The sequence below is a fragment of the Tursiops truncatus genome, chromosome 7 (assembly GCF_011762595.2).
Source record: "Tursiops truncatus isolate mTurTru1 chromosome 7, mTurTru1.mat.Y, whole genome shotgun sequence".
Classification (NCBI taxonomy): Eukaryota; Metazoa; Chordata; class Mammalia; order Artiodactyla; family Delphinidae; genus Tursiops; species Tursiops truncatus.
Window position 1 is genome coordinate 20,555,648 of NC_047040.1, and position 27,917 is coordinate 20,583,564.

Here is a 27,917-nt window from a genome sequence, read left to right on the forward strand (position 1 = left end):
AGGACTTTTTATTGATTCAGCCAAGATTTCACAAATCCTTATTGGGCTCCTACTCTGTGAGGACTGTTCAATGCTCAGTGAACATAATTTTTAAATTCCAGCTTTCATGAAGCTTGCTTGTGGGAGGAACAACTAGGCTGGAGTAGACAGAAAAGTCCCCAAATTACAAAGAGGCAAGGCAGCAGCCAGCCTCTTTCATAGAGTTCCTCCTTCTTTGGGTGAATAAAGGCATCCAACAGAAGGTCTTCAGAAAGAACTGCCTGGAAACCAGAAAATGGAAGGGGTCACTTATGATGGCTGTTCAAGGAAGCTGTGTCTCAAAACATGATTTGCCATCTTCTCTATAGACATTAGAAATACAGGGAGTGGGCCTTGAACTACATTCTGTCTTCTATTCAATCAACGTTTGCCTAGAACCTCCTACATGCAAGAGTGCTTGGTTCTTGAATGAGGATGATGGCAGGGGAGAGAGAAAGAGGGACAGAAAGAAGTTATCAGGCTCTATTGAGATTTTGTTCGAAAGGTCTCAATATAAGGTATAAAGGAGGAAGAAGAAAAGGTTGGATGATGCGGCCAGTATCAGGGAAGTTGGGGATGGTGGATATCTCCTGCTCAGACTTTTACCCTGACCTCCAGACCCATATACCAAACAATCATTCAGTATCTCTATTTGGAAGTCTCAAAGGAATCTCAAACCCAAAATATCTTAGACCAAAATCATGATCATCATTGCCCCCATGCTTGGCTTTTATCCCAGTGAGTGGCACGAACTTCTAGATAGCTGCATCACACAGAAATAAAATCCACACCTTTGATACACTCTACTCTCACCAACCAAATCCAATCCATCACCAAGTCTTTGTCTCCTATCTACATCTCTACATCCTAACCAACACCCACTGGCCCGGGCTTAAGCCATTTTCAAATATTTCTCTCCTGAACCCCCACTATTGGCAATAGCCTCTCCCTTTATTCACTTCACTTCCCCATCTATCCATCCGCCATCTAAACTTATCACGTCATCCTCTTAAACATTTTTCCATGGCTCCCCAATGTACCTGAGCTTGTCTGGTATCTGCTCCTCTCTCCAACCTCATCTTGCACCATGTTGAGAAGTAATTATTCACTGATTAGTGTAGATGTCTGATTAATAGCTTTCTCCCCTACTAGGCTGAAAACTCCATGAACTCAGAGTCTATGTCTGTTTTTACCCACTACTATTTTCCTAGCACCTAAATGCATGGCACATACTACATGATCAATAAATATTTGCAGACTGACTTTTTTTAAATGGCTAAGCCAATGGTTCTCAACCAGGGGTAATTTTTGCCCCTCCCTCCCCCTGGCAATGTTTGGATACATTTTTGGTTGTCACAGCTGTAGGGGTTCTACTGGCATCTAAAGGGTACAGGCCAGGAATGCTGCCAAATGCACAAGGCAATGTAAAAATTAGTAAAAGGAAACTTCAGCTAAGATTGGAATTGGAAGCACTCATACAGGGAGCTCTCTCACACCTTACCACTCATGGTCAATCATGCCAAAAAGAAGATATTACTTACTGACCCCAACAGGAAGACATCAGGCACTGACCCCAACAGGAAGTACAACTACTTTACTACCCCAGCAGGAGGAAGGAAGACTTCCATCACCCAGCAACAAGCCCAGCCAATGGAAAGGGCCGCAGCTCAACCAATAAAAAGACATTATCACCTGAACTTTTTTGTTTTGTTTTGTTTTGTTTTGTTTTGTGTTTTGCGGTACGCGGGCCTCTCACAGCCGCGGCCTCTCCCGCCACGGAGCACAGGCTCCGGACGCGCAGGCCCAGCGGCCATGGCCCACGGGCCCAGCCGCTCCGCAGCACGTGGGATCCTCCCGGACCGGGGCACGAACCCCCGTCCCCTGCATCGGCAGGCGGACCCTCAACCACTGCGCCACCAGGGAAGCCCCTATCACCTAAACTTTTACTTTCCTCCAATGAACTCTCATTATTTCCTTGCTGATGACTTCCTTTCCCTGTCCAGCTCTCCTTACTATAAAAGCCTTCCATGTGGTATAACCCCTTGGAGTATCTCTCTGTCTGCCAGATGAGATGCTGCCTGGTTCAAGAATCATTTAATAGGGCTTCCCTGGTGGCGCAGTGGTTGAGAGTCCACCTGCCGATGCAGGGGACACGGGTTCGTGCCCTGGTCCAGGAAGATCCCACATGCCGCAGAGCGGCTAGGCCCATAAGCCATGGCCGCTGAGCCAGCATGTCCGGAGCCTGTGCTCCGCAACGAGAGAGGCCACGACAGTGAGAGGCCCACATAACGCAAAAAAAAAAAAAAAAAAAAAAAAAAAAAAGAATAATTTAATAAAGCGAATTAGATCTTCAAATTTACTCAGTTAAATTTTGTTTTTTAACAACAATAGTCACACATATTTAGCCCATAATGTCAGCAGTGCTCAGGTTGAGAAAACTTGGTTTAGATGAAAGAGAAAGAATATTTATGTTTTGGTCATATTGAACTGGATTTCCTAGAGTCAAGTCCTTATAGAAACACCTTTGTTATCCCCCAATGCCATAAGAGAGACTTAAACATGATGCATATACACACACTCAACAACCATTGAATTTCCTACAAGCAGGAGATAACAATTTTAATGGCTCTTGTACTCCCCAGGTGCCCAGCACGGGGCTGGAATTTAGGTGCTCAATAACACCTGTCTGGAAAACCTCACTTATCATTAAAAAAAGACCTCAAAATTGAGGGTAGCCTTGAGCTGCATTAGAGGGGCCACCTTATTTCACATATATTACCAAAGTGTAACAAAGGCTAATGACATCACAGTGGAGCCCTGCCCACCTGCTAAGCCATGCCCCCTGCACAGTCACAATCGCTAAGGCCTTAAATACCCAGACTTGTGGCCTCCCGGCTCTACAGAGCCCCTCATTTTGGCAGAAAGTACAATGTCGACCAGCCGCAAATTAAAGGGTCACAGCATGAGGAAGGGCAAGAACCAAGCACCTCACAAGGGAGTCAAGAGAGGTGGCAGGAAAAGAAAATACCAGAAGGGCAACATGAAGAGTAGAAAACGGTACAATGACGGTGAGTGAGGGATGAGTAGGAGAGCAGTCAAACAGAGGGGGATCTTGTTGTCCCGGGGGCCCTCGCTCTTGGAGTTACCTCTCATAGGACCCTGAAACCTCAGCATGAGAATTTCATTCCCAACTAGGTTCATGTTTGGGCAAGAAGAGGATGAATGGTCATGTTCTAACTGGTGTTCCTGTCGCCAACTTGTCCTTTCCCTACAGCCAATCGCAATTCCCGCTCCCACTTGTGACTCCACCAGCGGGCTCTGCCCTGGTGGACTTCAAACGACACCAGGCAGCAACAGAGAACAGAAAGGGGACTGCCAAGGAGATCTGAAGTTAGATCAAAGCCGGAGAAGAGCCTATCATGTGGATAAAATGTCAGTCGTGACGAAGTGAGGAATGTATAGGCTGGCTGTTTCTCCCCAACATTTCAATAAACATTTGAAAACTGAATTTTAGTTTCCTTTGATCCTTTGGTTGGAAAATGGCTCCTGAGCTGGGCAGCCTTGGGGAAGAATTAGCAGGTATGAAACCGTTAAACATCAAACATGATTTGGATAATATCAATGTCAATGTAGTTTTCCTTAACAACTCTCTCTCCTCGTGCCCCAACTCTGGCTATGCATCAGCACCATATTTGGGTCTTGGTCTCAATGTACCGTCTCCCTTCCCAACATGGAAAGGGAGAGGAGATAAAAGAAATGGGAGAAATACATTCATCAGAGTTCCAGTTATGAGCCAAAGGAAGCAAGCCGGTTTTGTCAAGGGGCTTAGAGCATGGAAACACCAAACTGTGATTTCCCAAACTAGCTAGCTAAAGACATGTCCCAGTGGTGGATAGAGAACCCTCAATGCTTCTAATTTATCTGATTGTATGGGCATGATTAGCAGGCTGTTGGAGATGAGGATACATTCTGGGCAGAGGCCAGCATGGTATTTGGACAAGACCAGAGGCAGGGATACTGCCTGGGAGATTCAAGCCAGCTTGTGTGACTCTGACATCATAAATGAATCTTAATCAGGTGTGTCTGGAAGTAGGAATGACCTCACCTCAGTCTGGGTGGACCTTATTGGCAAGGAAGAACCATCCCTTGCTGTGGCCCTCACTTTAGCTTGACCTTGGGTTCTGATAACGGTTATGTCATCTCTGGCCAGGGATCTGACACCTCCTCTCGGCATCCACCCGCTTAGGAGGGGGCAATATTTTTCTTAATGAGGGTTTCCTGTTGCCTCAGAGACAGTACCAGGGTGGCACAGAGAGGAATTGAGACTCATATTTAAACAAGCCCACCCACTTGGATTCTGGAGAAGCAACCAGGAAAGGTTATAAGCCAGAAGGAATGAGAGGAGCATGAGGTCAGACACGAAGTTTCCAACATGGGCAGGGCGGGGGGGGGGTGGAGGGTGAGATGTGGGACCAGGTGACAAAGCGAGGAAAGGGAGCCTCTTCTCTGCAGAGCTCCACATATTTTCAATGAGATCATTGACTCTGAGCCCTGTGGAGGTGTCTAGGTATTGGGATATGGGGATGGGAACAAGGGCTATCCCTGTGGGTCAGATTCTAGTAGGGAAGGATGAGAAAAAGCCCAGGTCATGACATGCGTAAAGATGTTTCAAGTTGCTTTGTCCTCTTAGCCCTGGAGAATGCACACACTGCTCCTGAGCTAAGTCCGCATCAGGCACCCAGACTCTTCAGAACTCATCAAACTTGTATTTCCCTCCTTATTTTGTCAGTTTCCATTTTTGTAAAGAGGGAATAGAGAAAACACTCCCTTCGTAACCTTCATCTCCCACAGTTTTACCTCTTAAACATTCCTGTTGTCCCTGTTTTTCAAACGAAACTCAAACTCCTATGATTCTCAAGTAGATAATTATCCACATCCACACAAAACTCTTTACGGATTCAGCTGGAATCCCCAATCAGAAATGACCGGTCCTCACATACTCTTGTGCCCTTTGGGAGTTCCTCTGCCTCCATGTAAAGAAAGCCGGAAAGCTCCTTGCAGCACACAAAATCCACTGGTTTTACTGTCAGGCTTTTGCTGCTCCAGCCATAAATTCTCATTCATCAGCCAGCAGGGAGTACAGCCAGTTAGAATTCCTACATGGGTCCAAAATAGTGAAGCCTTTATATCCCCTCCTGCCCAGCAGGCTGCTTAGGGAAAGGGTGACCTCAGGCCAGGCATTTCTCTGTGCTGAGGCAGACCCTGCAGTTAGGCTGAAGTTAGGAGGCTGTCTGCTGGACCTCATGCCCCACAGTCTGAGCCACACACCTCTGCCTCTTCCACTGGCTTTCTGATAACCTACATCTCTTCCCACCTGCTTTTTCCCAACTTTTGCCCCTGCCACTCCCTGCTGCAACTGTGTGCCAGGAGCCTTCAAATGCTTTCATGCACAGCTCACCCCTTGCTCCGTGCTCTCCACTTCACCTTTTCTCTGCCATCTTTCAGATTGCCAAGATGCGCAAAGACAAACTTTCCCATAGGGAAGAGTCAACAGAACAGCAAAATAGTGTGAAATGTACTTCCCTCAAGAAACTTATTATTCTTTAAACAAGAATATTATTCCACATGTATCAATAAATAGAAATATTATTCCTGTATCCATCAGGATCCCTCAGGAAAGCAGATCCTGGAGGGGACTCAAATGAAGGCACATTACTGAAGGGACGATTCACAGAGGCAAGACCTCCAGAGCCTGGCAATAATGGCTCTGCAGGGCTTCCCTGGTAGCGCAGTTGTTAAGAATCCAGCTGCCAATGCAGGGGACACAGGTTCGAGCCCTGGTCCAGGAAGATCCCACATGCCGTGGAGCAGCTAAGCCCATGCATCACAGCTACTGAGCCTGAGCTCTAGAGCCCGCGAGCCACAACTACTGAAGCCCACATGCCTAGAGCCCAGTGCTCCGCAACAAGAGAAGCTACCGCAATGAGAAACCCGTGCACCACAAAGAAGAGTAGCCCCACTCACCACAACTAGAGAAAGCCCGTGCGCAGCAACGAAGACCCAACACAGCCAAAAATAAATTAATTAATTAAAAATAAATAAAGAAATAATGGCTCTGCAGAGGCAAAAGGATGGAACAGTGTTATAGGAGCCCCATGAGAGCCAAAGCTGTGTGTTTGGTGAACGGGGTGGCAGATGGACCTCTGGGTAAAAAGACTGTACTGGAGAGGGACACAGCCACTGCTGGTCTCAGTAGCACCCTGATGTTTCTCTCCTCCAGCCCTCCAATCTCCTCCTGATGCTTCCCGTGGCCAAACTCAACCAAAAGGCAACAAGTTAAGGACCCCAGGTGTTGCAGGGCAGCAGAGAGCAGAGGGTGCTGAAGAATAGCTCTAAAATCCAATGGTGATAGCTGGCACAGGCTGGTAGGGAAAATGTCTTCTTTCATTGGACTTCTAGAAGTTGGCCACTTTAGCATATAATTTGTCTTCTCTCATTTCTTGTCACATACCAAAGTCCCTTCAGAAGTAACCAGTGAAGAGACCCCAGACCAAGTTACTCAGGGCTCCTGAACCCTCAGCTCAAAAGCACGCGTCCATGTCATTGGCAAGAGAGTATTATTCCCAGACAAAATGTTCTAAGACAATGTTAATTAATGATAAGGATGGGCATGTGGAGAACAGCTCAAGGCTGGTCAGGGCAGCCAGACCCTTGCCTGATGACTTGTCTTTGCCCCCTTAGACAGGTGTGGAAGGATTGGCAGCCACCTGGAAAACTCTGTTTTGTAGTAAGAACATTTTCCAGGCTCACAGGCTGGGCATCTTCCAGCTCTGGTGTTGACTTAGTCACTGCCCTCCAGGAACATTCATTCTGGCTCCCTGTTGACAGCTCCTGCAGGCTCAGCCTGGACCAGGCAGGTACCCAGAGGGAAAGAGCACAGGGGGCTTGGGACACTGGAAGACCTCACCCTCTGTGTGCTTTTTCTCCACCTCCTTCACCAAGGGAACTCTGTTCCTCTCTCCAGTTTTCTCTGGAATGCCATGTTCTTAAGTCATCACTTACTCAGCCTTTTTAGAAAGTCAGAAATCAAGAAAAACAAAAAAATTAAGGAATTTGACCACAAGCCCTTCTGGGTCACCTTGACCTTCTGGTGAGCTGACTTGGATACAGGGCCTCTGCTCCACTGACATCGGGGTCTGATGGGAGTGGTCCCTGAGGACCCTGTGGGTGGAGAGAGCCCAGAGGAGCTAGGGGAGAACACAGCTGACTCCCACCTCTTGCCCTGGGCCTGGCCAGATCAGCCCAGGTGGGGCCAGCTGAGTCTGTGCAGCTGCAGGAAAACAGGAAGTTCTAGAGAAGTGCTCAGGGCTGTGTGAGGGAGTGAAGGCCCAGAAGCTACAGCTGGGAGGGGACTGGGGTGCCCCAGGGGTAGTCGGTACAAGTCAGACATGGCCTGGGGCTCAGCTGTTGGGGTCACCTAGAGGTCTGTCCTTTGAAACCAGAGGACAGCACAGCCTGGCTCTGCAATCTGAGCCTTCACGCACCAGGCCCCCCAGGGAAAGACACAAACCTCTAGGAGCACCAGGTCCTGGTCACCAGGTCGCTGGTCCACCTCACCGGGTTGATGAGTGAGGAAACCAGTTGTCCAGCTTGAAGAGAGCCTCTCCTCACTTTTGGGCCCCCAAGCCGCCCTCCCTCTCCAGCCTTTTATGGGTCCAAACGGGAGACCTCTCCCTGATCCGAGCCCTGCAGCCGTGCCTGCCATTTGGCTCAGTGTCCCAGAAGTGATACAGATGACAATTCTCTCCACAAAGCACAGTACCAGGGAAAGGGTCCAGGACTGAATCCCGAGGGTCTGGATTCCATGAGAACCAACTCCTCCTGCATTGTGACCTTGATCCATCTCTCAGTCCTGCTTTATTTCAAGCCTTTGCACACCTCCCCTCCTGCAGCTGGGGCCACTTCATCTCTTCTTAAGGTTCAGATTTACCATTGCTGTTACCAAGCCTGACTGCAGGGAGAGGCATCTCTCAGCGGCCAGCAGGGTAGGCTAAAGCAGATGGGCAATGGTTCTACCAGCCATGTGATCTTAGGTTGATTTTCCAACCTCCCTTAGCCTCATCTTCCTTATCTATAAAATGTCAGTCATGACATCTACCGCACAGGGGACTTGTAAGAATATAAAATACTGTAAATTATAGGACTTGAGTTGAATTGGCTGCCCTCACCTCTCTCCCTTTGGACTGGCCTTTTAAATACCATTGTGTCTGTCTGGCCCTGACTCGTGACCCTGCTTCCTGCCTTAGTCTCTGGATGGCGCTCCTGTGGACAGATTCCCAGGCACCACTTCCTCTGCAGAGAGCTCTGGATTCCCATGTGACCTAGAGCCTCTCAATCTCTTCCATCCCTTTGCCCAGGTCAGATACTGAGATCAGGAAGCATCTATATCGCCCTGTGACTTATTTTGCTCTCCCATAAAATTAAGGCATTGAGGATGATCTTATCTCTCCAATGAGACTGTAAACTCCCAGGGGCAGGAGCCAAGCCATTCCCAAGTGAGGGGCAGAAGGATCACATCGGGACAGACAAACAGCCCTTGTTTCTTGGGAAACAAATCAATGAATCCACCTTCTAACCCAATACATTGTGAAAAATAAAATCTGAGCATGGATGTCAATGAAAAGGACTGATTAATAAACTCACCGATTAGGATCATGTCTATTAGTAGCAGGCAAATATCTCTGTAATTAATCAGCTATAAAGTCCTAAGTCTAACATGCAAGTGGTTTTTATCAAAAAGACATAAAGAGCTGGAATTTCACAATTTGCAGGGACCATTCTCAAAAGCGCCTCAAAATGGAAGCTCTGAAGAGGGAGAGCTTCTCAACAGGACTAGAAACTGTACCTTGATTTATTGACTTACTGTTTCCATCAGGAACACCAAAGAACAATATCACATGAGGTATATGCAAAATGCTTCTGACACTTTCACATGCACAGAATCACCTGGAATCAATCTGATGGAATGCAGATTCTAATTCTGTAGATCCAGGGTGGGCCCGAGATTCTGCATTTCTAGGAAGCTCCCAGGTGGCTCTGACACTGACTCTGTAAGTAGTGAGTGAAGAGATATAGAACACTCCGCTCGACCCACTAAGGTCAGGTGAATTTTCTGTACTATTAAACTTCTTTATAATAAAATGAGAGAAAAATTTAAAAAAAGCAAAAACAAGAACCCTCTGGTAAAAGGCTCAAGGAGCAGGTCCAGGTCAGCTCTGCCCAAACTTCCACGGCAATTCACTGCCCCTCTCTGGGGTTCCAAGATGCCTTGCAATTCTTAAAAAAAAAAAAGTGTCCTAAGATTCTAAAGGATTAGATCCAAGAAATGTAGCCCAGCAACTCCCATCTCTCTGACTACTCTTTTAGGAACAGAAGGCAGCAGCATCACAGAATGTGGATAGAGGGCTTTCTCTGCCCCTCTGAACCGTGCTTAGTCTACACCACTTCAGAACATGGGGATTGTACTTCCCAGGGATATGAAAAGAAAGAAGCTAGAGAAGAGGTGAGAAAATGCTCTGAACAACGATGCCTCTCCCACCACTGCCACCACGGGAGGCTAGAAACGGAATCTCTGGTCTGACTACTCAGTCTTTTCTGTTTGCTCTCCTTGGCTACAGATCCTGGGCCAGATCACAGCCCACTTGTGGCTCAAGGTGTGCATTTGTCAACAAACAACAGAAACAGATTCCAGTTAACTTAAAAGAGGGGGAAATGGAATCTATTGGAAGGCTGTGAAATTGCTCAAGAAGAGAAGGAAAAGCTGGACAAGTAGGTCCCAGGACGGAAGCCAGGCAGGAAGCAGGCCGCAATTCAAGGGCGCCCTCTTTGCATTGAAAGGGCTCCAATTGTTTTCCGTTCTTACATCACTACCCTAAAAAGCCAGGGTCCCAGGAGAGAGAAAATGATGGTCAAGCTTGTGTTACAGTGGGGCAGGGTTGATCCTAGAAGGAAAATTGAGGGACTGTTACCAAAGAAAGGAAAATGTATGCCAAGCAGCCAGACATGTCCACTGCATAAGGCAAGAAACAACCTCCCTGCAATGCAAGCAATGCCAGCAGACTCTCCCACGGGGTAAAAACTCATCCTGCGCACACAGCAGCCCCTCTCTTGAATCCCTAAAGGTGTGAACACCGTTATGTCGTGCAGTTTTCCTGTAAACTGCCATCTTAGCATAAAGAATCTGCTTAGAACCGATCAAATACATTTTGCTTTCACTGCCAGAACCATAAACTGGCTTCATTCTCCACTCCATTTTTTTCCACACAAAGAACGTTTTCACCATGTTGAAAAAATTAACAGCAAATGGGATAGCAAGAAGAGAGTCACAGAACCGCATGCAGGGCTGCTGCTGGAGGGATGGACAGTCCCATTCCTGGTGTGCACATTTTATATTCATGGCTCAGGAAGTACACATACCTGGGAGTCACAGATTCTAGGGAAAGGTGGAGAGGGAGACTGTGATCTCCATAGAAGTCAAGAGTACAATAAGGCAAATTTGGGGCATGAGCAGGCAGCCCTGGCCTCAGGGGGACTCCATCTTCCCCTGCCTGGCTCCTAAGAAGAAGGATTTCCCTCTTTCCCTCCTTCCACTCCAGACGTCCAAGAAACAAGACATGTTCTGGCTGGTTTAGCAGATAGAAGCTCCCCAGGGTTTGGGTCTAGGACATCCAGTATGGGAGCCACTGGCCACATGTAAGTACTGAGCACTTGAGATGTGGCTAATTGGAATTGAGATGTGTTCTCACTGTAACATACATACTTGGTTTCAAAGACTTAGTATGAAAAAAAGAATGTAAGATATCTCATTAATATTTTTTCACATTGATTGTATGTTGAAATACTTAGACATACTAGATTTAAAAAAAAAAACTAACATTGATTTTGCACGTTTCTTTTTTGTTTTTTTAAGTGTGGTTACTGGAAAATTGAAAACCACAATGTGACTCGTGTTATATTTCTATTGGACAGAGCTGGCCAAATCTGCCCTGTATTTTCACAGCTCAGTAATGCCTCATTCCCTATACTTCCTACTCTTTTCCTTTAGAGCCGTGTCTACTAAGCCAGGCCCTGTGCTAAGTCAGAACTGCAAAGAGATGAATAAAGCCCACCATTTACCTTCAGTTTTCCCAACCCTCTATCACACGCACACACACACCTACTATCTTTTTTATTTTTAATATTTATTTATTTATTTTTGGCTGTGTTGGGTCTTTGTTGCTGTGCGCGGGCTTTCTCTAGTTGCAGCGAGCGGAGGCTACTCTTCGTTGCGGTGCACGGGCTTCTCATTGCAGTGGCTTGTGTCGGAGCACAGGCTCTAGGTGCACCGGCTTCAGTAGTTGTGGCATGTGGGCTCAGTAGTTGTGGCTCGTGGGCTCTAGAGCGCAGGCTCAGTAGTTGTGGCGCACAGGCTTAGTTGCTCTGTGACATGTGGGATCTTCCCAGACCAGGGCTTGAACGCATGTCCCCTGCATTGGTAGGTGGATTTTTAACCACTGTACCATCAGGGACATCCCTGCCTACTATCTTAATTGAATCCTTTAGATCCAGAGGTTTGGGAGGTGATTTCCGTGTTGGTCTGTATTATTCTTGTTATTCTCATGGTCATCCTTGCTGCCCCTGATGTGCCTAAATAATTGCTTCCCTGGAGGTCTGGGGCCCAAATTGCCAAACCCTGTAGAGCTGTATATTTTCTACTCAGAAAACTTTTGGCTCAAAACTGTTTGGCTTGAAAACATATAATATACAAAAGTAAAAAAATGCTTGCTCTTTTTGGCATATCAAGAAGATATGTCACACATGAGAGGAGGGATAACTTGACATCTAATTAACACAATGAGCTACTCACATCTCTCTACCTGCTAACACACACACACACACACACACACACACGCACACATACACACAGTCAAAAAGGAGAGAAGGAAAAGTCAAGGTGGTGGCACTCAGCTTTAAATTCTATGTTGTTTTAGAAATGAATACATCTAGGAATAATAATAGTAATAGCAATACTTATAAAATGCTTATGCTGACCTAACTGTCCATTGACAGATGAGTGGATAAAGAAGTTGTGGCACATATATACAATGGAATATTACTCAACCATAAAAAGAAACGAAATTGAGTTACTTGTAGTGAGGTGGATGGACCTAGAGTCTGTCATACAGAGTGAAGTAAGTCAGAAAGAGAAAAACAAATACTGTATGCTAACACATACATATGGAATCTAAAAAAAAAAAAAAATGGTTCTGAAGAACTAGGGGCAGGACAGGAATAAAGATGCAGATGTAGAGAATGGACTTGAGGACCTGGGGAGGGGGAAGGGGAAGCTGGGACAAAGTGAGAGAGTAGCACTGACATATACACACTACCAAATGTAAAATAGCTAGCTAGTGGGAAGCAGCTGCATAGCACAGGGAGATCAGCTCAGTGCTTTGTGACCACCTAGAGGGGTGGTATGGGGAGGGTGAGAGGGAAACGCGAGAGAGAGGAGATATGGGGATATATGTTTATGTATAGCTGATTCATTTTGTTATAAAGCAGAAACTAACACACCATTGTAAAGCAATTATACTCCAATAAAGATGTTAAAGAAAAATAAAAGGCTTATGCTGGAGACTCTCCTAAGAGTTTCTTTCAACCCTCAGCACAATCTCATACAGTAGGTACTATTATGACCTCTGTTTTAGATGTGAGAAAGTGAGACACAGAAAAATCAAACAATTTGTCCAAGGTCACATGGCTGGTGAGCAGCAGAGTTGGGATTCGAACCAGGTTGTCAGTTCTGTGTCTTCGTGCTTAACTACTAAGCTGTGGCATTCTACAGTTGGAGGAATTGAGATTTAGAGACTAGAAAAGACACACTTAAGGTGGCCCAGTTAATGACAGGGGCTGGACTAGAAGTATGTCCTCTGATGCCCACCACAATGCCCCAGTCTCCCCAAAACCAGAACACGCCAGTGTCCAAAATGCAGGGGGATTTTGATAGGTGCACACTAGGGTGCTTGGGGATGGGAGACAGGAAGGAGCAAGAACCGACAACATTTCTCATCTCTCTTGACCAGGTAAAGGCAGAGCAAGTTGATTCAAACCCTAAGCAACGAATTAATTATAACAGAAAAACCAAAGGCTTTGACACCAGCCAGTCCTAGACTCAAATCTTGCCACAAGTACAGAACAATAACATGATCATCAACAAGTTTCCTAACTTCTCTGAGCCTCTGTCATTTGCTGTGTAAAACGGGGTTAAGAACACCTCCTTCAAAGACCACCGTGAGGATCTGCATGAGATCCATATGCAAAACAGCTCACACCATACCTGGTGCATGTGCCTCGTAACTGCTTTATAAATATTAGCTCCTCTCCAGACCAGCCCTGGCCCTCCTCAACTTCAGCTGGAACCAAACAGGGACCCCTGGAATTCCTGCAAAAGAGTCTATACAGGAGTGAAATAAGCATGTAGGGCTAGAGGGGTGGCCCCAGGGACTGGGGAGTGGAAAGCTCTGTGCTGTTTGGGACATAGTGGGTGAGGTAGGGTTACCACCATAAGATGCACTCCACGGCCTCAGTCTGTGTTGCTAGAAAGAAAGGGGAGGATTGTGAGCTCCAGCCTGAGTCACAGAAGCCCTTTGTGTCTCCCAGGACAGGGCAGGTTGGGGCCTTGGGCTGGGGGGACAGTGGTGGGTGGGGTCACCTGGCAGCCTGGATTTCATCTAAGAAAGGCTGGCTTGATGCCCGGCCTCATGTGTTTTAAGGGCCGGTACAGGAGCCCTGGGAGGGGGGACAGGTGTGGACAAAGAGCAGAGACTTTGAAAAAGAGAGATGTCTCTTTCTTATTTCTGTTAGCTTAGAGTTTAACTAATTAAAATTCATTCTTAAAGCTATTTGGGCTTAATGAGGTTCCACCTTCCATGCCTCAGTTTCCCCAACTAAAAGACTCTCAAAGTGTCAAAGGGCCCTCAGAGGACCTTCCCGGGTCCATCGTCTCCACGCCTCCACCCACAGCACAGACTGCCCTCACCCCTGCTGAACAGATGGAAAACAAATGGGAGAGACCCCAACCCTCCCAGAGATGAGGGAGTGCCTTCTCCTTCTGGGTGGACTTGACTTTCCATGGTTTCAACGGCAAGGTAATTAGGCCAGAGACAAGAGGAAGCTCCCCTCTGGAAAGAGACCTCTTTTGTTTCTATCACCTCTTTAACATTGCTCCCATATTTTTATACATGTTTCCAAGAATCTTTTCCTAATCAACCAGCCAGAAATGAATGGGCTTTATCATCTCTGAGTTTCCAGCTCAGTGTGTTTGCCCATCTAGAAGTCCTCCCTGGATACAATAATATTATAGCTACTGAGGTATGGTCTCATGGCCCTAACAGAACATAATTTCCCTAAAGACAGAACAATCATCAGCTCTGTCTCACCCATGTTGCTTACTACAGGGTCTCTCAGGTTGGGACAATATCCTCCTGGCTAAGTCAGTGGGGGCTTATTGAATGTCTACTCTGTACCCAGAACTAAATGCTTTTCTACATCCATCCAGGACAGCAGCCAGTGTTCAACAAACGTCCATGGAGTGAAAGGCCACTATGCTATGCCAGTCCTTATATTGAAAGAGTGGTCCTAGTACCATTTGTGCTCTTCAGGATATATGCCTCTAAGTACACAAGGCATCAACACTAAAGGGGCAGGGATTCACCAAGGGCGAGGTAAGTACCAGAAAGAGGTCTTGGGCCCTTCAGAATATACACCAGGACTTCCTAATTTTGCTCAGTTCAAAACACCTGAATTCTAAATGTATTGATTTGGCCAAAGAAGCAAGAGGAGGACTCCATTAACCCAAACTGGTACTCCAGGTCTGGACACTCCCATGAGGGCAGACAGCATGACGTCCGTAGTCTATTGTGTTTCCAGCCTTAGTACAGTGCCTGGCACAGATTAGTTGCTCAACAAGCATGTATTGTATGGATGGCAGTTGGATGGAGGTGATGCTGCTGACAGGTGACCACATATGTCTCCATAAGGAAGAGGACGATAAAGAACATTGCAGTTAGAAGGGACTTCAGAGTTCTTCTACACCAGCCTCTTATGTTTAGATAAGAAAATGAGGGCCAAGTTCACATGGTGGATTGGAAAAGGGCACTGAACTGGAGTTTGAAAGACCTGGACTCCCTGGTTCTGACCAAACTCATACATAAGAACTGTTAGTTAGGGATGCTGTTAGGGCAGCCATCCTTACAACTACTTCCCCACCACTGGTTTGGTCAGATCCACTTTTATACTCAGCACAACACACATGTGTGCTCTTTAACATCACTGTTCTTCACATTCGTGATTCTTTTTATTTTTTAATTTTTTGCTGCACTGTGCAGCTTGCGGGATCTTATTTCCCCAACCAGGGATTGAACCCAGGCCCACAGCAGTGGAAGCATGGAGTCCTAACCACTGGACTGCCAGGGAATTCCCTTGTGATTCTACTGTATAATTCTCTGATTGCAAGTTGGAGGTCACAGTTTTGGTTTGCTTATTTCTTTCTCGCCAACCATAGTGTCCCCAACATCCACCTGAATTACATAATAAATATTTGTTAAATACATATATTTATTAATAATACATTCTTTCTCAGTTACGTGCTGAATTTTTCATGGAGGCTAGAGTGGCTCTTATTGCAAATGCAGCTACCCTGTAACTGTAAATTTGTATTTGAGAAACTGATCATACCAGAAGAGGGTTGAATTCTGGATTGCTGGTGGGACCCAGAAAAATGTATGGCTGCTAGAGCGAAATAAGGAGATTGTGTCTTAGAAAAAGATGGAGTGTGGGGAGTGGCATCTTTCAAACATCAGACTTACACTAATCTGAGCAGGGAGCAAACTTAAGGGACTTGCTTCAGAGGGTGGGTCTGGGAAACAGAGGAATGTAGAAGATTCTGCTAGTGGAACTGAGAGAGTGAACAACAAGCCTTTAGTGGCCAAATCACAGCTGCAAGGAAAGCTTGGACCTACATTTGAGGAGGTTCATACCTAGGTCACCACAGGAAGGAACTTGGCATCCTCCAGGCTCAGGACTAACAGAGGTGGCAGAGCTAGGAAAAGAGTAAAATACAAAGCTGACATTTCATTCTGGTCTGTGTTAAGTTGTGCCAAGCTATGTGCCTATAAATCATCTCCAATATATAGACTCTGTACTGAGATTTGAGCTCTAATCAGAAAACGGAGGGCACTATCATGAGGTCCATGCATAGTTAAGGAAGACTTTAGATTGGGGAAATGAGTGAGGACCCAAGTCCTGGTTCTAAGGACTAGTCTGAAGAAGAAAATTGTGACAAACTAAACAATGCAACCAAGAAGTTGTGTAGGCACCCATACACTATGAGAGGAACCAAAGGGCTGTGTCTGAGTTGTCCATGCAGAAACTCAGACCCTAAGATTTTTGAACCCTTGAAGGGTAGAAGTTGAAACCAAAAAAAGCAAAACAAAGCAAAGTTTAAAAGCTGATCTAATAAAAATGCAAATGGCCAAATTTTTGGACCCAGAAATTTTAACATTAGGCATCTATTCTAGAGAAATCTTTACATCTCTACACAAGAGTGTTTCATAACAGTCACAACAGCATATAAAGTTAACAAGACTCAAATACAGCAGCTTAACTCATAAAAGTGGGCTTGCTGTATAGTCTAAGTCTAATATGGGTCTCTCCTCTTATAGTACACCCTAGGGGACTAGTCGAATAAAGTAAATTATATCTATGCCATGATATATTCTATAGCAATTAAAAAGTAGATACATGTGTATATGTGCATAGATCCACACATACATATATGTACTGATATGGAGAGATCTCCCAGACATATTATTAGGTGAGGGAAAAAAGGAAAGTAGCAAGAGAATACATACAATATGACACCCTTCAAATGTAAAAGGATAGAAACTTTTATATGTAAAAATTAAGGGCTGTGTGTATATTAACGTTTACATATACATGTATACAAATGCGCATGTGTATGCACACATACACACACAATTTTGTACATTGTTAAAATATTTGCACCAAGCTGTTGACAGTGATTGTCTATGGGGAGAAGAATGAAATTAAGTGGTGAACAAAGAAGACTTTTGATTTATCTGTATTGTTTGAATTTTATTGCATATTATACTTCTGTAATTAACTTTTTAAAAAAAAATTCTTCAAGCTGCAAGCAATTTCTGTCTGGCATGAAATGGAAACATCAACAGTCCTTTAGTATAGAGAGTCTCTTTGTTCTAAGGAAATCACCAGAATAAGGGTTTTAATGATATAAATGGAAAGTAAAGACTGGCTTCTGATCTTGAGATGTGGTTGCCAGGAGGAAAAGGTTTTTTTGTGTGTGGGGGGCGGAGGGGTGGTAATATTTCCTGTGTTAACTTGTCCCCGTGTTGGATCAGAGATGATTGGACTAGGAGATTTTTGAGAACATGTGGCTTAACTGACAAAGGAATGAAGACCCAGAGGAATGGTGAGGCTTTTATGTCTCATGCAGCAGCAGCATGCTCTGGGTTTGAGCTCCTATGGCTAGAAGTCTGAGGACAAGAGGCTTGGAATATTTTTATAAGATCTTTCATGAGACTCTGGCTGCAAGCTGTGCTCTTTCCATGCCCAGGTGACAAAATGAAGCTCTGAGTCATGAGACACCCTTCCTCTCTGCTCTGCATGGAAGCACTCTTGGACTGAAGATGGGTGACTATTGTGAGTGGGGTCTTTTACCATTGTATCTTTTCAATAAGTCATTACTGATATACAATAATGCTCTAGGTTTTTGTATATTTATTTTGTATCTGGCTACCTTACTGATCTCTTATTAGTTTTCATAGATTCATTCTCTCAATATTTTTAGACATTCCATCTATTATGGGTTGAATTGTGCCCCCAACTCCAAATTCATATGTTGAAGCCCTAACCCCCAGTACTTTAAGATGTGACTGTATTTGAAGATAGGGCCTTTAAAAACATAATTGAGTTAAACTGAGGCCTTTAGGGTGGGCATCAGTCCAGTCTGATTTGTGTCCTTATAAGAAGACGGAATTTGGACACATAAGATGTGCATGAACAGACGGACAAGCATGTGAAGTAGCAGCAAGAGGGTGGCCATCTACAAACCAAACAGAGAAGCCTCAAAAGAAACCCAACTGGCTGACACCTCAATCTTGGACTTCTAGCCTCTAGAACTGTGAGAAAATAAATTTTTATTGTTCAGGCTACACAGTCTATGGCATTTTGTTATGTCAGCCCTAGCAAACTAATATGCCTTCATACAGTCAGAAAATAATAAGAATTTGGCTGCTCTTCCCCCTTAGATCTACACTTATTTCTGTTTCCTACCTTATCACATTGGCTACCTATACACATTCTTTCAAAGTTTAAGGTGCTCCAGGAGAAGAGATCCACATTCCACTTTCTAACAAGCCTATTTTTATTAATTAAGTCACCCTATAAAAAAAGCATCTTGTTGACTTTGAAGGGCATTACATTTATATTCAAATAATCCTATAAAGTTGGTACTGTTATCTTGTTGATTAGATGAGCATATTGAGGCTCCATGAGGGTATGTAACTTGTCTGGGGTTATAAGTCATAATCAGACTCAGGTTTTAAGATTTAAATTAAATCCCTTGTTTTTTTTTTATCATATCCACCAAACAATTGAACAAAAACGAAGACAGAAAATTTTGTATTAGGGGAAAATAAGTTAGAACTTAGTAACTATTACTATAAGTCCTTCTTTATGGGGTTTAAGGTGTTCTTTCTGCCTCTAACTCTTTCCCTTCCTTTGAGGAGAAGGGTATTTTCTCCAACTCAAAAGCAGAGTAGAATAGCTATTTAACAGAACACCCATCTCCTAAGTTTCTGCCTTCCCAGACATTTCTGCCAGATTGTTGAAGGAAGCAGCAAATAATAGTGAAAAGTATTCAATATGGTATAGGTAGTTTCTAAGATGGTTCCTAAGGATTTTTGCCGCTTGATATTCAGGAGTGTGAGCCGTACATAGTAACTCACTTCAATACTAGGTACAGCAAAAGTGATGATCTGACACTTCCAAGATTAGGTTAGAAAAAGACTTTGGCTGATGTGTTGCTCACCCTCTCTTGCTCTCTTACTTAATCACACTGATGCAAGACAGCAGTAGCTTTGTTATGATCTGCTGTATGGAGAATAATATATGACAAGGAACTTAGGCCAATAGTTAATGAGAACTGAAATTCTTAGTTCAACAGCTTATGAGGAACAGCATCCTAACAACAAGTGAACTTGTTCAGTGAGCTTGGAAACAGGTCCTCCCAACTGAGCCCTGAGATGAGTATGCACTAATACCCGCTAATACCTTGACTGAAGCATCAGGAGACACTCTGAACCAGAGGACTCAGTTAAGATACATCCATTTTCCTGACCCATAGAAACTATGAAATAATATGTATTCATGGCTTTAAGCCACTAAATTTGGGCGTAATTTCTTACACAAAAATAAATAACTAATACATTCAGTCTGGAAATAAATAGGTCCAGGACCTAGTTTCAGCTCTACCAGTAGCTTACTGTGAACTCTTAGGCAAGTATTTTCCCCTCTCTGGGAAACAATTAGCCTCCTCACCCGTGAAATGAGGATTGTGAGAGAGATCTCTATAAATCCTTTCTACCTCTCCAAACTTATAAGTCTATCACTATCCTGATGCAATCTCCCAAATCTTTCCCTATGCCCCACCACCACTCTACACCCCTGTCATGCCCCACCACCCCTTAGGGCTCTTCCTTAGGGCTGTGTCTTCCCTGCTCTTTCAATCCTGCACTGAAAGAGAAAAGATATTACTGGAGCAAAGGGGCCCAGTCCCTGTAGTGTAGCCAAGACCCTTACTGGAATCCCAGGGGCTGAAGGCAAGAAGGGACAATGTCACTACACACCATTGATTTCTGTCATTTTTAGACTCTTACTGACTGCTGCTGACAGCCACGCCTCAGCCCTCAGTCCCCTCTTCAACTTTTATGAGCCCACTGTCACATATGCTTCCATTTTCCTCTGAAGGGAGTTCCAAGAGACCCTAAAAGCCTGTCACCTGACTTTAGAAAACACCTGGGCTCAGAGTCAGCCCAGCACAGTGAGTGTGGCAAATGGCATCTTAGGGGACCCAGCCCTTCCACTTAGAATACTGACATCGTGCTTTCTCCAGAATGTTTGGTTTGGTTCCAGGGGAAGCAATTCATAGGACTTAGGAGGAGGCAGAGAGGTCATCTGGAGGGAGAGGCCTGGTTGGAGAGCTCAGACACTAGAGTTCAAATCTCTGTAATGCTGCTGGATTGTCTGGGTGTGGTGGAGCAGGATCTGACTCTAAACCTCAGTTTATCTTTCTATAAAATAGACAGAAATCCCTGAGAGATTTCTACCTCTCATAATATGCCTCTGGTATTTTTACTAAAGTCCTTTCTCCTACCTACACACTACAACCTTCTCCTCACATCCTCTTCTTCAAACCTCCCTCTGAAACCTAGAAGGCTCTGCATCTCCAATAGAAAGTATGAGAGAGAGAGAGTTGCTTCCTTAAAGATAATAAGCATGAAAAGGAAAGCTGCTAGTATAATTTAAGTACAGAATCTCTCCCTCTACTGCCTTCTGCTCTGTTCCTTAGCAACACTTGCTCTTGCAATCCAATATAATAACCAACAGGTTCTGGCAACTATGGTGGTGGCATTTGTGTTCCCTAGAAGAGGAAAATGAGACACAGAAAAGAATTAACTTTTTCAAAGTATTTTAATTCTTTTTTACTCCACCTGCACCCATTAAAGTAATCAAAGAGGCTAAGTGATTCATTCATGTCCAGAAGAGTTACATGCCGGAGGAGGTAATGCACCTACCTGCTCTCTCTTTACTGCATGTAAGGAAAATCTGACTCAAATAGCTTAACTCTTAAAAAGAATTTATTGGCTCATTTAATTTAAAAAGATGAAAGGTATACTAGCTTCAATAGTTTTGTTTAGAACCTATTCTCTTTCTATCTCCTGTCCTAACTTCAACTTCATCTTAACACTGGTTCCCCCACTATTAAGATGGCTTCCAGCAGTCCCCAAATTCATGAACTTCCTCCTTCACATCTGTAAGGAATGCAGGAGCATCTTTGTCCCAGCATTCACAACAGAAGACCTGATGCTCACTTGGACTTGACTGGCTTAAGCCACTTGCCACTCCACAAATGATCATGATTGACAGGGAATGGGATACCCTATTTGACTAAGCTCCCACTGAGCCAAGAGCAAAGGTAGCTTCCCCTGAATCACTTGAATTTCCAAATAAAATTGGAGGCCTTTGGGGAAGAGAAAGGGAAAGTGGATGCTGAGAAGATAACCAATTCATATCTGCTGTAGATACGAAGCGGTTCTTCAAGTTCAGAGCCCTGGGGTGTGTGGGTTGGTTGGTTGGTTGGTTGGTTCATTGGCTGGTTGGTTGGTTTTTTTAAGGCCTTATTTTTATAGCAGTTTTAGGTTTACAGAAAAATTGAGATGGTACAGAGATTTCCCATTAACCTTTTCTCCCACAAGCATCTTCATTATCATCCCTCGCCAGAGTAGTACACTTGTTGTGGTTGATGAACATACACTGGCACCTCATAATCACCCAAAGTCCATGGTTTACACTATGGTTCACTCTTGGTGTTGTACACTCTATGGGTTTGGACAAATGTGTATTGACATGTATCCATCATTATAGTATCATACAGAGTATTTTCATTGCCCTTAAGGTCCCCTGTGCTCTGCTTATGCAACCATTTCCCAACCCCTCAACCCCTGGCAACCACTAATCTTTTTACTGTCTCCATAATTTTGCCTTTTCCAGAATGTCATATAATTGGGGCCAAGTGTGTAGCCTTTTCAGATTGGCTCTTTCACTTAGTAATATGTATTTAAGATTCCTCTAGTCTTTTCATGGCTTGATAACTCACTTCTTTTTAGCACTGAATAATATTCCACTGTCTGAATGTGCCAGAGTTTATTTATCCACTCACCTACTGAAGGACAACTTGGTTAGTTTCAAGTTTTGCACTTATGAATAAAGCTGCTATAAATTTCCATGTGTAAGTTTTTGTGTGGACATAAGTTTTCAATTTCTTTGTGTAAATACCATACCAAGGAGCACAATTGCTGGATCGTATGATAAGAGTATATTTAGTTTTGTAAGAAACTGCCAAACTGTCTTCAAAAGTGGCTGTACTATTTTTCATTCCTACCAGCAAGGAATGAGAGTTCCTGTTGCTTCCCATCCTCACCAGCATTTGGTGTTGTCAGTGTTTTAGATTTTGGCCATTCTAATAGGTGTGGAGTTTTATCTCACTGGCTGTTTTAATTTGCATTTCCCTGGTAACATGTGATGTGGAACATCTTTTCAAATGCTTATTTTCCATCTACATATCTTCTTTGATGGGGTGTCTGTTAAGATCTTTGGCCCATTTTTTAATCAGATTGTTTTCTTATTGTTGAGTTTTAAGGGTTCTTTACATTTTTGGATAATAGTTCTTTTATAAGATGTGTCTTTTGCAAGTATTTTTTATTCCAGTCTTTGGCTTTTCTCCTCATTCTCTTAACATTTTTTTTTTCATAGAGCAGAAGTTTTTAATTTTAATGAAGTCTAGATCTTCAATTATTTTCTTCATCAACTATGCCTTTGGTGCTGTTTCTAAAAATTCATCACCATGCCCAAAATCATCTAGGTTTTTTGTCTATATTATCTTATAGGAGTTTTATAGTTTTGAATTTTACATTTAGATCTGTGACCCATATTGAGTTAATTTTTGTGAAGCATGTAAGGTCTGTGTCTAGATTCATTTTTTGTTTGCATGTGGATGCCCAGTTATTCCAGCACCATTTGTTGAAAAAAAAAATCGTTGCTCCATTGTATCACCTTTGCTCTTTTATCAAAGATCAATTGACTATGTTTATGTGAGTATATTTCTGGACTCTCTATCTGTTCCATTGATCTATTCATGTATTCTTTCACCAATACCACACTCTTTTGATTACTGTAGTTCTATAGTAATTCTTGAAGTCGAGTAGTATAAGTCTCCAACTTTGTTCTTCTCCTTCAATATTACGTTGGCTATTCTAGATCTTTTGTCTCTCCATATGTAGAGTCAGTTTATTGATATCCATGGAATAAGTTTCTGGGATTTTGACTGAAATTGCATTGAATCTATAGATCAAGTTGGGAAGAACTAACATCTTGACAATATTGAGCATTCCTATCCATGAACATGGAATATCTCCACTGATTTAGTTCTTCTGTGATTTTATTCATCAGACGTTTGTAGTTTTCTTCACATAGAATTTATACACATTTTGTTAGATTTACACTCAAGCATTTAATCTTTGGGAGTGCTAACATAAATGCTACTGTGTTTTTCAAACCAAGCAATCTTAGCAAACCTGGGAATGTATTGCAGCAGGTGGGCAAATCTCAGAAACGGATTCTCTCCTACTGCAGTTGGGCTTTCTCAGTGCAGCATCTGGAGACCCCAAACTCCCAACTCACCAGCTCTGCAGTCAGAGTGGAAAGGAATAGTTCCCATGGACTCCAGCCAGAAAAACCCCAAGGAATTATTTGCATTGGCTTGGACTGAATCACAAGCCAATCTGTCTGCCAGTTTGGGGTCAAGGATGGCTCAGCTTGAATAACCTGGCAATACCTGCACCAGTCACTGTGACCAGGGGGAGGGAGGATCTGATTGGGTCACTTCCAACCCATTGCTGTGGTTATCACAAAAAGAAGGGGGTACAGGTCAAAAAAAAAAAACATACTGTTTTTAATTTCAAATACCACTTATTCAATGCTGGTTTGTAGGAAAGTGATTGACTTTTGTATATTAACCTGGTATCCTGTAACCTTTCTACAATCACTTATTACTTGCAGGTAATTTTTTGGCCAATTCTTTCAGATTCTCTACATAGATGATTATGTTGTCTGTGAACAAAGACAGTTTTATTTCTGCCTTATCTTATTTCATTAGCTAGTACTTCTAGTACAATATTGGAAAGGAATGGTGAAAAGAGATATACCTGCCTTGTTCCTAGCCTTAGTGAGAAGCCCTCACATTTCTTACCATTAAGTATGAAGTTAGCTGTATTTGTAGATATTCTTTATCAAGTTGAGGAAGTTCCCCTCTATTCCTAGTTTACAGAGAGGTTTTATCGTGAATGGGTGTTGGATTTTTTCAAATGCTCTTTCACATCTATTGATACTATTGGCTGATTTTGCTTTTTAGTCTACTGATTTGATGGATTACATTAGTTGATTTTCAAATGTTGAACTGGCATTGCACACCTGGAGTAAAGCCTATGTTGTTGTGGTATATAATTATTTTTATACCTTATTGGATTCAATTTATTAATACTTGGGGGAGGTATCTTTGCATCTTTGTTGATGAGAGATAATTGGTCTGTAATTTTCTTTTCTTGTAATGTCTTTGTCTGGTTTTGGTATTAGGGTAATGCTGGTCTCATAGAATGAGTTAGAAACTATTTATTCTGCTTCTATCCTCTGAAAGAGATTGCAGGTAATTGGTATAATTTCTTCTTTAAATGTTTGGTAGAGTTCATAAATGAACCCATCTGAGCCCGGTACTTTATGTTTTGGAAGATTATTAAGTATTGATTCAATTTCTTTAATATATATAATAAAGGCCTATTTAGATTGTCTATTTCTTCTTGTATAAGTTTTGGCAAATTGTGTCTTTCTTTTAAAGAGAAAGTTATCCAATTTGTGTCATAGAGTTGTTCATAATATTCCTTATTATCTTATAATGTTCACAGGCTCTGTAGTGATGTCCCGTCTTTTGTTTCTGATACGAGTAATGTGTGTCCTCTTTTTTTCTTAGTTAACCTTGTTAGAGGCTTATTAATTTTATTGATCTTTTCAAAGAAGCAGTTTTTGGTTTCACTGATTTTCTCTATTGATTTCCTGTTTTCAATTTCATTGATTTCTGTTCTAATTCATATTATTCCTTTTCTCCTACTTACTTTGGACTTAACTTGCTCTTCTTTTTCTAGATTCCTAAGGTGGAAAGTTAGATTATGATTTTAGATCTTTTTTCTTTTCTAATATATACTGTAAATACTATAAATTTTCCTCTAAGCACTTTTTTTCACTGCATCCCACAAATTTTGATAAGTTGTGTTTTCATTGTCATTTAATTAAAAATATTTTTAACTTTCCCTTGAGATCCCCAAGGTTTTAAAATGCTTAATAGCCACACTACACACTCTTTTTGAGTTTTGATGATGACAGAAAATCATCCTTTACCCAGGAATGTGTGTCCATGCTCACATGCAGACACTTAACCTTTTTGGAATCCAATTCCTCATTTATAAAATGAAAAGTTAGTGTAGTAACTGAGTCAGTGCTACTCCACTTCCAAGATTCCACGACTCTGTATGTATAACAGATGCACTAATAGGCTCTCTCAATCCATGTACAGATTTGTGCTGATTAGTCTTTACTGCAAACCCATCTCTGCTCTTCTTGGCCCAGGGAGTACTCCTAGAACTCTATACACAGGCACCGTTGTTAACTGGTTCTGGTTGGGTTTGGCCAGATAGGGTCTTTAGAGATATAATTAAGGATCTCAGAATGAGGTCATCTTAGATTTAGTGTGCATTCTAAATCTAATGATGGTGTATTTATAATTTAGTCACAGAGAGAAGAAGGTCATGTGAAGATGAAGCAGAGATTGGATTGATGCATCTATAAGCCAAGGAATACCAAGGATTGCCAGCAACCCCTAGAAGCTAGGAGAGAGTCTTGACATGGATTCTCCTTCAGAGCCTCTAGAAGGATCCAATGCTGCTGACATCTTGATTTCAGACTACTGACCTCCAGAACTATAGGAGAATAAACTCCTGTTGTCTCAAACCACCAAGTTTGTGGTAACTTGTATGGCATTCCTAGGAAACTAATATAGTCTGCATTCTAACTCAACTGAATAGAATGTCATGCACAGCCTGGCCAGGAATCTACCATCACTATGCTATCCAGTTTCGATTGCTTGGAGATCCATTGGCTTGTAAGAGCATCCATGCCCTGGTGGGCCTCCTTATAAAAACCTGTTTATGCAAAGAATTTTAGACTCCAGGGAACCAGTGAGATAAACCACATATAATCCCTCATAGAGTACTAAATGATCTGAAAGAGTATGTAGACAGATACAGTTGGGTTCTCAGTTTTACTTGCAGGTGTATACATGTGCACACAAACCCACAGCTAGAAGGCAGAGACTAAGTCTATTTCATTTACTTTTCTTTTTTCCACTCATCCTTCTCGTGCCCATATGATGTCTTACCCACACAAAACATAGGATCAAAGTTTGATGAATTACTGAAGGAAAGAAGAAATTAATTAATCAGTTATTTAGTGAACTCCCAGGCCAGCAGTTTCAGCCAAGAGAAGCAGGTTGCTCTTGGATACATTAGAAAATCTCTTCACTAATCTACCCTTCCAAAAAGGCACAAAACACTAGACTAAGAATCATAAATCTGTGGGAAAGTCAGAATTTAATCCAAATTGAATTAACTGTGCCAAGAACAGGTTCATACCTGTCCAGGCTCTTGCCCACAACTCTCAGACACACTGTTGTTTCCAGTGCACTTGGGTATGTAAAAAGGACTAAGTGATCCTGTTAAGTTATTTAAACATCTTAATTTGATGAGCGATTAAAGAAGTATTGTGAGTGGATAAAGACACTGTCTGGAGCCAGCCTTCCTGGACTCAGATCCCAGCTGTGCTACGGGTCATTGGTGTATAATCTTAGGTTAACTGACTTAAATTCTGTTCCCTCATCTGTAAAATGGGGATAATAATGGTATTACTTCACAGGATTATTGAGAGGTTTACATGAGTTCCTATTCAAAAAACTGCTTAAAATAGTAGTTGGCCTAGAGGAAGCACTGCATAATTGTTTGCCATTATTGTTTCTCCTTTTTTGCATACAGGTGTAGCTTGACTAATGGGCAAACCCAGAACCCCCAGAGCTTGACTCTTGGCCACAGAACACTTTGGTGTGAGAAGAAGGACTGAAAGACTGTGGAAGCATGGACTCAAGCCAGGGAGCCATGCCCATTTTCCTGTCTAGTTAATAAGAACCTTTGCCCCATTTACTGCTCATGCCCTGGCCTTACTTTTACCCATCAATGAAGTTTGAGGAGCTAATGGTACAGGTTGAGGCATAGATGAGAGTGCAGTAGAGGCAGGAAGAGTGTCTTCCATTTTCTAATAGGAACAGAAATATTTCAGGAAGCCCTGGAGACTTTATCTCACATGCCTCTCTTTGCTTTGCATGGCCCTCAACTCTTTTTCTCCTCTTCTTTTCTAAACTGAGAACACTGTCATTTTGTGAAAAGAATAACAAAGATGCATATATGCCTATAAATGGAAGATGAAGTGGTGACTGAGGGCTTCCTCCTGCCAAGGAAAACAAGTGCAAGGCAGCTGGAAGAGAGGAGCCAGAGGGCCCTGCAAAATCAGAAGCTCTCCATCTTCTCGGGAGCTGGTTCTGGCCTGTGCAGGCCTGGCCGCCTGGGAACAGCAGCTCCATGGTCCTGCGGGAAAGGCCTGCCAGGAAGCTTGAGGCCATGGATCAGGGGTTGCTGGGAGCTGAATGCTGAATTTGCCATGGGAAAGGAAGAGAATTGGAGGCTGGTGTCCCAGAGTAATTGCTCTTTAATTCAACAGTCATCAACTGAACAATTGCTGTGCCCAAGGCATGGGGCTGTAGGGCAGAAGAAGCAAGAGAGCCATGTTTTCTGTCCTTGAAGACCTAGAGTCAATGGAGATGGGTCCAG

The 27,917-nt window shown here is 43.2% G+C and overlaps 1 protein-coding gene and 1 long non-coding RNA gene across 2 annotated transcripts; both read left to right on the forward strand.

Annotated features, from left to right (window-relative positions):
• Nucleotides 1–2,908: 2,908 nt before the first annotated feature.
• Nucleotides 2,909–3,526, forward strand: TNP1 (transition protein 1). The gene is made up of 2 exons (XM_004321099.3): nt 2,909–3,086; nt 3,293–3,526. Exons 1-2 carry the CDS (start codon nt 2,948–2,950, stop codon nt 3,319–3,321), a joined length of 168 nt encoding a protein of 55 aa, XP_004321147.1. The 5' UTR covers nt 2,909–2,947; the 3' UTR covers nt 3,322–3,526.
• Nucleotides 3,527–13,792: 10,266 nt separating this feature from the next.
• LOC141279058 (uncharacterized) lies at nt 13,793–25,990 on the forward strand. Its single transcript, XR_012332808.1, has 4 exons — nt 13,793–14,204; nt 14,615–14,780; nt 17,711–17,796; nt 25,772–25,990. It is a non-coding gene; the product is annotated as an uncharacterized lncRNA (long non-coding RNA).
• Nucleotides 25,991–27,917: the final 1,927 nt, after the last annotated feature.

What these genes read in the sequence shown, in the direction of transcription:
- TNP1 (XM_004321099.3), top strand. Translation starts at nt 2,948, where the DNA reads ATGTCGACCAGCCGCAAATTAAAGGGTCACAGCATGAGGAAGGGCAAG. An exon ending in TAGAAAACGGTACAATGACG is followed by an intron (nt 3,087 to 3,292) that starts GTGAGTGAGGGA and finishes CTTTCCCTACAG; the next exon opens with CCAATCGCAATTCCCGCTCC.